This window comes from Crocodylus porosus, unplaced genomic scaffold, assembly GCF_001723895.1.
Source record: "Crocodylus porosus isolate Cpor-Errol unplaced genomic scaffold, CroPor_comp1, whole genome shotgun sequence".
Taxonomy (NCBI): Eukaryota; Metazoa; Chordata; order Crocodylia; family Crocodylidae; genus Crocodylus; species Crocodylus porosus.
Window position 1 is genome coordinate 8,112,079 of NW_017728915.1, and position 14,367 is coordinate 8,126,445.

Below are 14,367 nucleotides of genomic sequence, written 5' to 3' on the forward strand. Positions count from 1 at the left end.
TCTGTATCTGTCAAAATTAACCTGCTTTAAGACAAATCTGAGCATAATTTAAGATAATGCTGGTCTCTCAGATGTTGACTTCTTCACTCAAAACAGCATTCTGCACACTGGTCATTATTAGAAGAAATAATATCTTAAGCATCTGTCCATACACATCTCAGGTATATAAAATTAAAATAGCAAAAGATAAATTAATACCAAAAATAGGAATAGAAGAGTTTATGAAATGGTTGATACCAGTATGTACGGTCAGTTTTAACCGTTTCCTAAACCTGGTGTCTACCTAACAGCCAGAAACTGTATTAAAGTTTCCTTGGAATATTTCCTCTACCTCAAAATAATAAAAAAGCAATCCCCTCTAATGTATAAAACAGTGAAAGTAAACAGTTAAGAGGTACAACCACTTTACTCCAGATAGTATATTCTTTCTTTATTTACAAGCACTCCATGCAAATCATGTCCTCTGGTCAGCCTCAGCTTTCCCTCTTTAGCATGAGATGATAAAACCTCAGTACCTTATCAGGGAAATCAGGCTAGCAACCTGTGTATTAATGTCCAAATATCAGTTGGCACATGCATGCATTAGGGTATTTGTGCCTGAAAGCTTACAAATAAAGAATTTAATTTTGCAAAAATCTAGTTGGTCTAATAAAAGATATCAACTCTACCAGGAGCCCTGATTGCTTAGGAAGGCCTAAGCATATTCATGTTAAGACACCACATTTTCTTGGCAACCCAGAATGACAAAGACCATTTTTTCCTTGTCATAGGTAGCCTTACCCTTCATTGAAAACCACAGAATAGATATGTTCACTTGAATCTCCTAAGTGTTTTGCACAGCAGGGTCCTAATTTAACTCCAGAGTAACTGCATAGCTGTGAGGAGGAGGCAGTCACAGCTGGGCTGGGGATTTCGGACTGTGGCTTTCATAGGCAACATGTGCCTTCTGAGACTGCCCGGCACGGCAACAACCTGCAGATGTCGGCTGCGTGTGGCAGTGGCAAGTGGGGACTGTCTGCAGGCAACTGTGTTAACATTGGTGGTGAGGGTGGGCTGAGCAGTAACTGTCCACAGGTGGCTGTGGCACTGTTGGCAGCAGGGAGGGGTCTCCCCACAGCCATTGCTGACTGGGGGTCTCTGCATGGCCACACACTGAGCCCAGAAGTGCCAGGGGCACTTCTTAGGAGGGGGCACCAGTGGTCCATCTGCCTCCTACCCATCGCCTAAGCTGAGAGCCCTTGCTTGGGGGGGGACTAGGGCGCTCAGGGGATCACATGCACGCCTGTGCACCCCCTACACGTTACCTATGATGGCTTTCAACAAGCATTCCCACGTCCCCAGCTAGTCCAGCTCGGCTGAGGACACCCGAACTTCGGGCGGCCAGTGTGGAAACAGGCCCACGAGGACGCTGAGTTGCTCTAGCAGCCCCGGACTCCCGCTGAGGCCGTGGGCTCGGCTCCTCTCGGAATGTCCTGCGGGGCACTGAAAGGCGGGGACGCCTGGCTGTGGCTGAGGTAGCGGGGTGCGAGCTGCGCTCCGCGACCGGAACGGGCGCCCAGGACCTCGGCCCACGCAGCGCTTCCCCGGTGCAGAGCGACCTGTGGAGGACGCGGGGCAGGTGCGGGCTGTGGAGCAGGCGGCGCTGCTCCCCCCGCACTGAGCCGAGAACGGCCGCTCGCTGCCGGGGTGGGTTGTGCCAGGACTGAGCGCATGGCCACGCGCTGGCGGGCGCGGGAAGGCCCCCTCCATGTTTGGGGAGCCTCGAGGCTGCCCGGAGCAGGGCTGAAGCGGCTGCTACAGCAGCAGGAAGCCGGAAACCCCCGAGACAAGGCGGGCGAGGGGTGGAAGCCCCGCGCTCCCCTGCCGGGCGGCGTGAGCGGTGACTCAGCCCCTCTCGGCTCCACCGGGGGAGGGGGGAGGAGGAGGAGCGGCCGCCGCCGCGCGAGCCCCCAGCCCGCGCGGCGCATGCGCGACAGCCGCAGCCCGGAGTTGTGAATGGTGCGGCTGTTTGGCCGGAGTTTACGAGCTGGGAGGAAGTCGTGGGGGAGGGGGCTGAACGCGCGGCAGTGGCGGCGGGAGCCTCGCGGCGCGCGGGGAGCGGTGGCGGGATCCGCCGGGTCTGGTCGGCCCGGGAGAGCGGGACGCTAACAAAGGGCAGGGCAGGGCAGGGCGAGTCGCGCCGCGCAGCCGGGCTGGGCCGGGCCAGGGAGGCGGCAGCACCATCACTATCACCATGCCGCGGGTGGTGCCTGACCAGCGCAGCAAGTTCGAGAACGAGGAGTTCTTCAGGAAGCTGAGCCGCGAGTGCGAGGTGAGCGCGCCCCGCCGCGCCCCTACCCAGCACTGCTCTTATCGCGGCCGGGCGGCTCGTGATTTGCTCCTGTCGCTTGCAGATTAAGTACACTGGCTTCAGGGACCGGCCGCACGAGGAGCGCCAGGCCCGCTTCCAGAACGCCTGCCGCGACGGACGCTCCGAGATCGTAAGTGCCGCCGCCCGGGCCCGTCGCAGGCGCCACTTCCTCGTTGCCGCCGGGGGCGGAGGCGGCTCCTGTTGTGGTGGCCGATCGGCGCTGCGCGACTTTACAGCAACTTCTCAGCCGGCACCGGGGTGGGAGGCCCCGCTCCTCTGCTGGCCGGGACGGGGACAAGGACAGGACCCTGCTGGTCCTGAGGGGCAGCCCCTTGCTGGGCCGGCTTCGCCTGTAGCAGCCCGCGCAAGGGCGCTCAGCTGCTTCCACCTTGTCCTTTCTCTTAGTCCTTCTCACACCCGGTTCTGGCCATGACTTGGGGGAACCTGGTTTTTGAACATCAGGGTTTAAAGGGGAGGTATTAGGAGCATGGAAAGAAAGCATTTTCTAGCCTGGGCCATGACCTGCGAGGGTGGCTTGGGAGGGCTCCCTTGGAGGCATGGAGGGGAAGGACAAGCTCCCCAGTTGTCTTTCTTACTCACTCACTTCACTAAGAAAGCTTTCCCTGAATTACTGCTTTCAAAGCCCTCTTTTCAGGCAGTAACTTCTTGCCTCAGAAGCATGTGTTTTATCTTCACCTTTTAACACAAGGAAGTTTGGGTTTCTTTTTTCTTCCTTTCTGATAGAGGCAATGGCCTCGAATAGACCCTTCATATCCGTGCAGCAGAATATAAGGCTTGTGTTCCTTGACGTAGTTCAGAAAGGGATGCAACTTATTTCCTGGTTACAATTTCTGCTCGATCCATACCTTGCAGTGGTGCTAGTGAGAGAGTTCTTAGCCCCACACCATTCCTTAAAATGCAGAAGTCACCTCAGTTTGCTTTAAAGCACAAGGGAGATGGTGGCCGAATTTTCCACCTCATTGAAATAGTAGATCTTCATCTCTATGGAAATAGACTTAATTTTAATCTTTATTTGAGTTCTTTAATGTGTTTTGCAATGTATTTGGCTCTGCGTATCTGTGTTTTCAGTTACTTCTGTAGTTATGTTACAGAACATCTTACCTAACGCTGCAAGGGAGCAGAGTTTTAGAGAATAATAAAGTTACTTGGAGTTCCTTGTGGTAAATGTGTAAAGTTTCTTTCGATGCTGTTTCCACTAAACATGCTTTTCGTTACTCTAAAAAATTTACTGCAGAAGAGAATGGGTGTATGAAGAGAGAATTTTATTAACTTCTGATGTCCCTGAGCAGGTGACAGTATACACTATATAGCTTTCCCTGACTGTTTATTGAAGCCTTTAGATTGAAGCTTTAGTTTCAGTTAATCCTGAAGAGTTATTTCTGTAAAGTGGGAAATCACTGTAGTTTTACCATCTCATTTTTATGCTTGCTGAAACTCTGCCCCTTTGAAGCAACCAGTGATGCTTGTTCTGTTATAACTGTAGAATTGTTCTTCATTATAACTGTAGAAAATTGTTTGGTCCAGTAACACTGATCACACAATATCCATTTAGAAATGGTGTGTTTCCTATGATCAAAGCTTAAAAAATCATAACCAGTTAAGGTAGAGTATGTGGAGGGTTTGCTACAAACTAATTAACTTCCTTTCATGTCTTTGGAAGGAGGGAAGATGGTAGATCCTTAAGTATTTAGAAAAATAATGTGGAGGTGGGCTTGTGATAGGAATGCATCAATCTGTTGAAATTTAGTCTCTGTTACCATTATCAAATAGCACTTGATTAAATGAGGAAAACACATTTGCAAGGAATTGTTAAATGTAATTGTCATATGCCACTTGAACTTTCTGCTTAATTTCTTAAAACGAAGAAATGAACCAAATGAGGAAAGAACAATAAGGTGGCCTGAGAACAGATTATTTCCATATCAGGCTTCAGAGGATACTTATGTAAACATCGTAACATCCAAGGCACTATCAAAGTAGAGGTTTGTACCACCTAATAGTAGTTCCCTTTGCAAAATTTCAGGTTTCCCAAGCATCCATATAGTAGTATTTATGATTGAATTGCCGTTTTGACTGCTTAGCAGTTTTTAACTACTGTTAAGTGCTAACTTCAGTGCTAAGTTTCAAAAGAAACCCATCACGTCACAAATGCTTTTTAAATTAGGTAACAAAGTTGGCTCAGGTATTGGCTTATATTACCAGTCATATTTGAAAGGTTTTGATATTTTAAGGAGAAGGGCCTATGGCTACATTTGTCTTCTAGGAGTGGTTTATGTGCATGTAAACTTACCTTTATTCTTAATATGCAGAAATATGTAGGTAAACTAAATGGTCTGAAAAAGGTCTTTTAGTCTAATGAGCAATGAAAAATCCTTTGGAAAAGAGAAAAAGAAATGTAGCCAGAAATGTTGCCTCAAACTTCTGTTTTTGAAGTAGAAAACTGAAAACCCTGTGAAAAGCACCTTTTCTAACTAGATTAAATCTTGTGCATGTAAGTATGTCTGTATATAAGTATGTGTGTACACTCGCACAATATGTTTTTATAGCTATGTATAAGAGATTTATCATAAAAAGTGAACTCTAAATGAGAAGAATTTGTCAGTGTCATACGTGGCAACAAGAAAGCCAAGATTTTTTTTCTTAAGGCTGCATCCAATATACAGCAGTCCTTGATTGCCTGACCTGCAGGAAGTTGTATTTTTGAAGTCAACTGACTTGCTATTAAAATGCTGCTATGGTAATTGATGCTTTTTTTCCCCCTGCTCCCTTTTGCGGCTATGTACTATCAGCTTAGATATGATATGCTCCCCTAAAACCATTGATGGCAGCTGAGTTCATGGGGATGATACTCTTATAGGGTGGAGGTTTGAACTTTTTTTTTTCTTTCCTGTGGTGGACTTCTAATCTGCTTGTGGACAGGGTGAGAGACTAAGGATTGACATGCTTATTAACTACTTTTGGGAGCTCAGCTAGGTTGTTAGAAACAGGGCTCTTAACAGTGTTCTTACCAGTGCCCCACAAAACACTGGTAGTGATAGCTGGCCTCTACATCAGTGATTTTGATACCTAGGTATTATGAGCTCCTAAACTTTTTATGGAGATTGGGAGGATAAGAGGGGCACCCTTAGTTTACATGTGATATTACTCTTTTATGTGTGTATATGATGAAATTTGAGGAAACGTGGGGAAAATAGATGTACACTATACATCCAGTGTACATATATGTACGATAACCCTTAGGCCAGATACAAGCTGCACAGTGCAGTGGGGTATGAGAGCTAGCATGCTTTGGTATTGTCTCGGGTTCTTTTATTCCCCCTTTTTTATAACTCCTTGGCCACATGAGGATTTATTCTAAATGGTGCTTTTCCCTTTGCATAGAATATATTGTTGTAAAACCAGAATCCTTTGGCTTTCTAAAACTTGTGCAACTTGGGAAGCTGCAAATGTCATCTAAATCAGGCTGTATTTGGGGGTTTTTTTTGTCCGAGTACATATTTATGTAGCATCCTTAGTTTTTAAATACTTTATTATTGGATAAAGATACTGCAAAGATAGCCAAACAGTGTCACCTCTATGTTCAACGTTACTGCATTGAGCAGCATTTTAAACCTGTGCAGTTTTAAAAAGTGGGTTCTGTATTTTAAAGAGATACTTAAAACTTTGTACAAAGTGTAATTCTTTTTGCTTTCTTATGTAATGCATTGATTAAAAAATATGTGGGGGCAGAATTCAGTGCAAAGTGATCTCACATAAGCAGTGTGAGCTCTAACATTATTTCTTATAGACTAGATAATGATGGAACTCATAGAAGTGCATTTTCACGTTAAACTTCTGCTTAGCTTTCTGTGATGTGTTTTATATTTCTTGAGTTGTTTTTCTTTGTCTTGTATTCCAGACAGGTAATCTTACTCATGCAGTATCACTTTGATACTAGTGACTTATTAAAATTGACATATATGTTTGCTTAATGTGAATTCTTACAAACACTGCTTTGAAAAAGAAAGTTAATAGAATAGAACCTAGTCACAGGTTATTAGTCTCCTACTACGTAAAATGTCAAGCCAAAGCAGGTTTTATTTTCGAAGTGGAAGATATTGATCTGATAGTGACAGAGTTCTACTGCAGTGAGTTGCACTATACAAAATGATATTGAGAGCTGTTTTATTTTAGGTGATGGCAAAGTTCTTTTTGTTTCTGATACTACTGACTTCCTGATTTCTCAGTTGCTTGGAGAGGAGACCCCTGTTTTCAGTCAGAAAATCTTCCTTATAAATTAATATCGCTTTGAGCTATTCTTTCATGAATAAAGTTCCTTCTGGATTAAGGCCCTTTTAAATGCAAGTGAACAGTGATAATCAATCCAGGTATTTGATTGCAACAAATTTTGTTTGATGTAGCGTTCAAATAGTTAAATTCTGGTGGAGCATTTCTGTATGTGCATACAGACGCACACTGTAGTATACCACATAATGGAAATCCTGAGTCTTTTACTTTTAAATGTGCAAATCTTTTTCTCTCTCCTGATTCTTGGAGCTGGAGTTTTCTTTTTTTCCTAGGAATTAGTGTGAAATCTGTGACTTTGAGGAGTTTGTAACAAGAAATGAATCACTTAATTTTCTGCTTGCAATTCAATTGCATTATTTACCTAAATGTAACATACGTTCTCTTCTCTGCTTCCCAGGAACCTTAAGTCAGGATACCTTCAAGTATTTTATAGAAGTGGCACATGGTGGTTGGGGGGGAGAACTCAATAGATTTCGCATACAGGAAACATTAAAAAAAATCTTGGTTCCACTGAAGCTTTTGCCTACTTACATACTAATCATGCTGGCAACAAGATGTCATGTTTTGCATGGTCTAATAACGTATGATTAAAAAATGTTGTTTATTTCTATATGCTCATTCAGTCAAAGTAAGGATAGATAGTTTCTTGTTCATCTGTCTGGAGACTTCAGGTGCAATACTTTCCAGATTTAGATATCTGTACAGGCGTAATAATGATTTGTTTTTGTTCAAATTCTTTTTCCTACTAACAAATCCCTGGAGTTCATTTTCTTCTGAAGTAATGAAAGTATTTAAAATGCGAAAGCCATTTTAGTAGGTTTCATATATTCAGTTGATACAGGATTTCCAGACAGAACTCTGAAATAACAGATTCTAATGTCAGCAAAAACTGATTTGAAAGAAAGTATTGATTCCATGTTGTATTTTATATCCAAAGCAGCCAATGGCAAATGTTGTCAAAATGGAATCAGATGTTTGTAACTTAATACTTAAGAAAAATGATGAGTGCATGTTTTTGACTTTAAGTATTCTCTGTGCTGCCTGGCTTAAGACACAAACTGATGTAAAAATAAATGACTGCCTGCATAATTTATGTAATGTCTTGCTCCCTGATCCTGTTTGTATTGATTTTTCTAAAAGGCTTTTGTGGCCACAGGAACCAATCTGTCTCTCCAGTTTTTTCCGGCCAGCTGGCAGGGGGAGCAGCGACAGACACCAACCCGGGAGTATGTCGACTTTGAAAGAGAAGGAGGCAAGGTAAGAAAAAAATGTTGCAATCCAAGGATGTTTATATGCAGTGTCAGTGGGCTTCTTTAATACAGACGGTGTGTTCTGATGTAGAATTCCTAGTGTTCTATAATTTAATGCATATAATTAATCCTAGAAGTACTACTGAAACTTAAAAGGATGAAATCTGGTAAATCTTATCCAGTTATTGTGTTAAATAAATGTAATACTGCTGCCCCCCCGCCTAAAAATGTGATTAATATTAGGCTCTTCTGCTTTAACTCATTTATTTTGGAGGGGAGGGAAGAAGCCCATTTTCATCATCATGGCATAAGAAATCTGATAGTTTTAATATTTGGTGAATACACTTTAGGGACTCTGTTAAAATTACAAACTTTGACCAACAGATTTTCCTTGAGACTAATAAAAAATGGCTTTTTGAATGTTATAGCTGCAGGGCTTAACTTGGCAATTGACATGAAGTAAAGGAATTGCTGTTTAGTGGGAAGAGTAACAATTTTTCAATTTCACCATAGAAAATTATAAAATATCAGTTTTTGACTCTTCCTACTTTTGTGTCCTGAAATGATTGACCCATGCTCCTAGTCTGAAACCAGAAGTTTCAACTACTTGTCTAAAAGATTTATTTTTACGAAGAGTTTTAATGAGACTTGGCGGACTTATACTTCTGTCTTAATGTGTTCTATTAGCAGTAATAATTTAACATTCAGGAATTGTGATAAACAAAACATTTCTTACAGTCTACATGCATAACTTTTTATCGTCTTTATGTACCGGTTGGTGGAAGAGAGGCATTTCCTATAATGGAAAAACCACAGAAATTATCAGAAAGATGTGCCCAAGGGCACATGTGACACCTGAAACTTCCTTTAACTCATCTATTGAAATTCAAGTGAATGCCATCTTAATTTTTTTCTCCTTCTCTGTATTGTGGAGACCTACACAAGTTTAAAACATATGTTCTGGGGATTGGGAGTGCGAGAACATGGTTAGACTGGGTACTAGCTTCTGTACTGCAGAAACTGAATTGAATCTGTTGTTACTGAGAAATATTGATTCTAGTTCATAACTGAATGAAAAATTATTTTCTTGTAACATGGAAGACTTAAGTTTCTCTCTTCACTATTTCAAAGGAGATTTTATTTACTTCCATAATTTTTTTTACCTTTGTTTCCTCCCAATGAGCTCTTAAAGAACTGAACTATTTCAGTCATTTCCCTATGTCATTTTTACCATACAGAAACTTGGTACCTACTACTGCACATTAAGATAAATGATCCATCTTGTTGTTTGTATGCTGCTACTTGCTATTTACATGTTTTCTTAAAAAGTAGTAAATTTTAGGACACTTGATTAAGTACAGGCATACTTCCGTTACATTTTTCATCTCCAGCTATTAGGAAATGGGGGGTGGGGAAATGGTGCAAACTACTTGCATTGTGTTATGCTATGAGCAAAACACACATTCATGATGGGTATGATTGAACTTCATATGTACTTTATAGTATTGAAACTTTACAGAATTAAACTTTTTGGAAAGTAAAGCCACTCCCATAGTTTGAAAAGAGAAGCAAACAGAAGAAAGAGAGTAGGTCATGATGTTAGCAGAAATTACCTGGTGGTCTTAATATTGTGATTTTAATTCTTTTGTTATTTAGAGGACTTAGCTTAAGAATCTCTTTCACGTACTTCAGCTATCCCTTAACTGAGCACCATGTGATTTCTGTAGCTGTATGCAACATTTGTTTTTTGAGCTTTGATTCTTGAGGCAGTAGCATAATGTGTATTTGTTCATCACTGGAGTTTTGCCAGCAAAGCATGTTTTTAATTATATGAATAAAAATAGGCTATCAGGGGAGCTGTCAGTTAATTATTATTCTAGGCTTCAGACTGAGGTCCAGAATGTAGATAAGCTTAACAGTTTACAAACACTGAAATATTTTTATTCTGGAATTCTATTTTACAGTACTTTGTTAATCAGCTTTTGTCCCAGAAATATTTTATCCAGAATATGTAAGTGTATACCAGCTATGTATAAATAATAAAAATAATAAATCGGTTCACCAGCAACATTACCCTCTTAGCTGTATAACTGAATTCTAAGGAGATAAATGGGACTTTGAAAATAATATGAGATTCTGGATTTAATTGTTTATATAGCTTGTGCAATTATATTTTTTTTCAGTAAATGGTATTTCTTATTAACTAAAGAATTGTTCATACATTTTTATATGGTTTTCTTAAGGTCATATATATAAGTGTTCACAAGGAGTGGATATGAAACAGTTGCTGCTTTTTTTTATTCTGCTTCAGCTTTGCTACATACATGATAAAACATTGTTTTTATCACTTTGTGCTACATTTGGCATAGAAGAAGTATGCACCTAATAAAATCTATTTCTGGAGAAGGCTTCGCTTCTTATTTTAGCATTTTATACATGTGAGGACCTGGTATGGCACAGTTTTTTATAAAATTATTGGTAAATTTGATTACTACAGGATGTTCATACTTCACTATTGAGATGCAGAGGGTCAGATTTTCCACTAAGGACCTTTTTGGTTTTGGTATAGAATGAAGACAGTCTTTAGTAATCTAATGTACACTGTACAATGCTACATTTAATATACTTCAGGAATGGATATTTCTTTGTTAATTTCCACACTTCACAGGCTATCATATTAAGGATTCAGGTTCACAGAATCGTTAAAAAAAAATAAGGGCTACAAGGGACCTCAGAAGGTCATCTAGTCCAACCCTCTGCTCAATTCAGGGGCAGTCCTGCTTAAACCACCCCAGCCAAGTGTTTATCTGACAGGCTCTTGAAAATTTTCAAGAACAGAGATTCAGCATCCTTTCTGGGTAGCCTGTTGCACTGTTTAGCCAACCTCATGGTAAGAAAGTCCTTCCCAATGTTCAATCTAAGTTTCCCCAGCTGCCATTTGAGACCCTTTTTTCTAACTTTATCCCTTACAACTCACATTATATTGCAACTGACTCCACAAGGTTTAATGCAGCATTTTAAGACTGGGGTGTAAGTTGTAGCTGTGTTGGTCTAAGGACATAGGCAGGCAAGGTTCTTTGGGTGAATTTGATATCTTTTATTAGACCAACTTAAATAGTTGGGAAAAATTTTTTTACAAGCTTTTGGGTTCAAAAACCCTTTGTTAGGCTGAGGAAGTCTCTGCAGTTGGGCGTGCTCTTCCTGGTTGGAATGAATAGTAAAGAAGCCAGAGGCTGGGTTGGTATGCATCCAAGATAGGCAGTCAGTAAAGATGTAAATTGAGGAATCAATGGGTGAGAGATGGATTGGGTTGGGGGGGAGGGTCAGGAGAGAAGACGGGGGGTGAATGTAGCAGTTAAATAGTGGAGAGGTAGCTGGGGATGTCAGGCAGGTTATAATGCGTCATAAATCCAACGTCTATATTTAGTCCATGATTTTTTGTATCCAGGAGGTTGATGAAGTGAAGTTCATGGGCTCGTCTTAGAAGTGTTTTGTAAATTCCCTTTGAAGATTAGAATTGAGAGATTAACAAGAGGGTATTTTAAGACAAACTTTTACAGCCTAGTAGGTATCTAAATTCTTTAAGGAATAGGACAGGATGGGCATGAACATTTTTAGAGACTCTATTTAGGATACAAAGAGAGAGATTGCATTTTTAGTGACAAAACTGAAGATGGAAAAAGCACTTGATAGATTGCGTGATGCTAGGTCACTATTTCTAGTTATTATCATTCATAATGACTTCTCCCTACTTCTTAGCAACTTACAGGAAGATGAGAGTTTGGAAAGTGTAACTTGAAACTGCTTTTTTAAATATTTCCACTTGATAAGGAAGGAACTGAAGAACAAAATTGCAGTTACCTGTATAGATGAATTTCATAGATTTCATAGACATTAGGGCTGAAGGGGATCTCGGAACATCATCAGGTTCAGCCACTTGCCCAAGGGGCAGAAAGTCAGCTAGAGTCAAACAACCCCAGCAAGATAAACATCTAAATGTTTCTTGAAAGTGTCTAGAGTAGGTGCTCATACCTAATTGAAGGTCTAGGTCTAATTCTTGCATCTCCTTGCATGTTTCTCCCTCACTGCAGAAGTGCAGAGCTGTGTTGTTTTACCATATTTTGAGTGCCATCTTGCTGTCTCCTAACTAGGACATATAAAGACTTAAAAATGTAAGAGTTATGATTCTGAGCCTCCCTGGCTGAGTTCTATTTCTGGCATTTGCTGCTGAGGGCTTGTATACCAAGTTGAGTGTCTGCACATCTTTCCTTTCCCTATTCCAAATAGAATAAGTTATGTCTCATATTGGAGTCCTTTTGAAGTAATTTCTCTTTCATGAAGATCTCTGGCAACCCTCCTTTCCCCTATGTTCACTCCAAGACTTTTAGCTGTCTTAATGTCTGAGATTATAATTGCTCCCAGAGGTCCTGTCTCACTTGAGTATTTTATAACTCTTTGGTTTCCCTTATCAGAACACACTACAGCTTTGCTTGCAGGTAACTGTTATGCATATTTGACCTCTTCAACAAAATTATCTAAAAACAATTTTTAAAAATCCAAGGCGGATTTTAAATCGTTAGTCCAGCACACCATCCAAAGATAAGGACTTCACATCCCATTACTCATCTACAAAATTAGAACTCTGGCCCACAAGGCCTTTAGAAGATGATAAAGGTCTTACTTGTTACTAGGACTATTGGAGACTGGTCTTTTCAGATAGGTACAACCTATGACTTGTGTGTGAAGTTTGCATTATTTTGTAACTTGTAGGATGTAGCACATTCTTGGAAACTTGGTTCTAGATGCTAAGGAGCCTAAAACAAAATCCTCCCTGCTAAAATGAACTCCTTTGGTACCCTAGGCCAGATCCAGGTTACAGGGTTCCTTATGGGCTGAATCTGGACACAGTACTGGTGCCAGAGCAGGTTGGGGATAGACATGGGGTTAGCAATGCTATGTTGGCTCAGGGAACCATGTATATTAACCTATCTGTTGCTCATCCCTTCACTGAAATGAGTCCCCAGTGTGGCTCCAGATCTTTGGTGGTAGGCCAGCCCCTGCTTACCCTGTCTCTGAATTCCTGGCCTCTCCAGGAGCTGCACAGACCAGATCGGGTGTAGAGGAAGATGGGGTTTACATGCTTGATACGGATTGTAGCTCACCTGATTCAGTGCCTTGACAGCTGTAATCGCCAGACTTTTTTGAATTGTTTAAAAAAAATAAGAATAAGGAAAAAAAAAAAAAACATCAGGATGCAGGTGTATGCTAATCTGCCTAAATTAGTCTCTAAATTATTGTGACTGTTTTTGCCTATTTCTGGCTCCTCATTTTAAGTCTGATCTACGTTTGATGTTAAATGTCCCTTTTGTTTGATGAATCCATGGTCAACTTCTTGTTACTCTTCTCTGTACTTTTATACAATAAATAGTTCTTTGCTTTTCAGTGCCTTCACATGATTTTTTTTGTATATGTCTAATGTAGTGATTCCCAACCAGGTACCACAGCACTCTGGGATGCCTTGAGAACTGTTCAAGGGTACTGTGGGATGCCACACAATATTTTTGTTTTTCAGATGACCAAAACTTTATTTCAGTTATGCCATTCGGAGACTTCCAGAATTCTACTGGAAAAGCACATTCAGCATAACTTATATAATTAGTAACCATATTACAGTGTGAAAGTGCTAATGTTGGTTGTATATCTGTTGACTGAATTAAAACCTTAACTTTGTGCTACCGTTCTATTGAGAAGCATTTAAGAGTATCAAAAATTCAGCTTTCTTCATAAGATGCCAAGTGGTTTTTAATTTATCCTTAACTACTACTATTCTCCACTTCCTTTCCTTTTTTGTGTCTTTGTGACAACATACTTAGCAGAATTCACAGATTTTGTTGGAATCTGACAGGCTGTGCTGTGAGCACTTCTGCTGTGGCCTGAAACTTGCAATCTCTGGGCTGTCAACCATGTGCCTTGGCGCCTGTGCCACCCTAGCCTGCTATTTTCCACTGAAACTAGGATTGTTTTCTGTTTGTGAACATAGGAAATCAAAATGTTCTCACACTCAACTCATCCAAAATCCTTTTAGCAGTGAAACTAAAGACTTTGTGACACTAAAGACTTTCTTTCACCTAAAGAAAAGAAAGTCTCTGAAGTTCTTTTGAAACTCTCTAATGGTCTTTTTTTTTTCTTCATTAGAACCTATGTTCCCAGTTGTGGCCTTCATTGTACTAGATTTAATTACAGACTTCAGCAGTTTTTTCCCCAGCTTGGACTAGACCTCAGCCATTTTGTTGTTCTCAAACACCAGTGATCAACTGATTGCCTGCTCAAATCCTGGAGCGAACAGTGTTTCTAGCCATATAAGATCATGCTGTTCACCAGTGTGCCTTCTGGAATTTGTCCAGAGGGCCAGATTCTAATTCTTCTCTTTCTTTCTGCTTTTTTTTTTTTTTTTTTTTT

General features: G+C 40.9%; 1 protein-coding gene across 3 annotated transcripts in view; it reads left to right on the forward strand.

Moving 5' to 3' along the window:
• The first annotated feature begins 2,079 nt into the window (after nucleotides 1-2,079).
• CBFB (core-binding factor beta subunit) overlaps nucleotides 2,080-14,367 on the forward strand; it is a 63,651-nt gene continuing 51,363 nt past the window's right edge. Inside the window, exons 1-3 of one of the 3 annotated variants that reach the window (XM_019535642.1) lie at nucleotides 2,080-2,311; nucleotides 2,394-2,480; nucleotides 7,799-7,915. In XM_019535642.1, coding sequence (XP_019391187.1) covers nucleotides 2,234-2,311; nucleotides 2,394-2,480; nucleotides 7,799-7,915 — 282 coding nt within the window. In that variant the 5' untranslated portion in view covers nucleotides 2,080-2,233. The remainder of the gene's footprint in view (nucleotides 2,312-2,393; nucleotides 2,481-7,798; nucleotides 7,916-14,367) is intronic. The other 2 variants (XM_019535641.1, XM_019535643.1) reach the window with 2 other exon arrangements.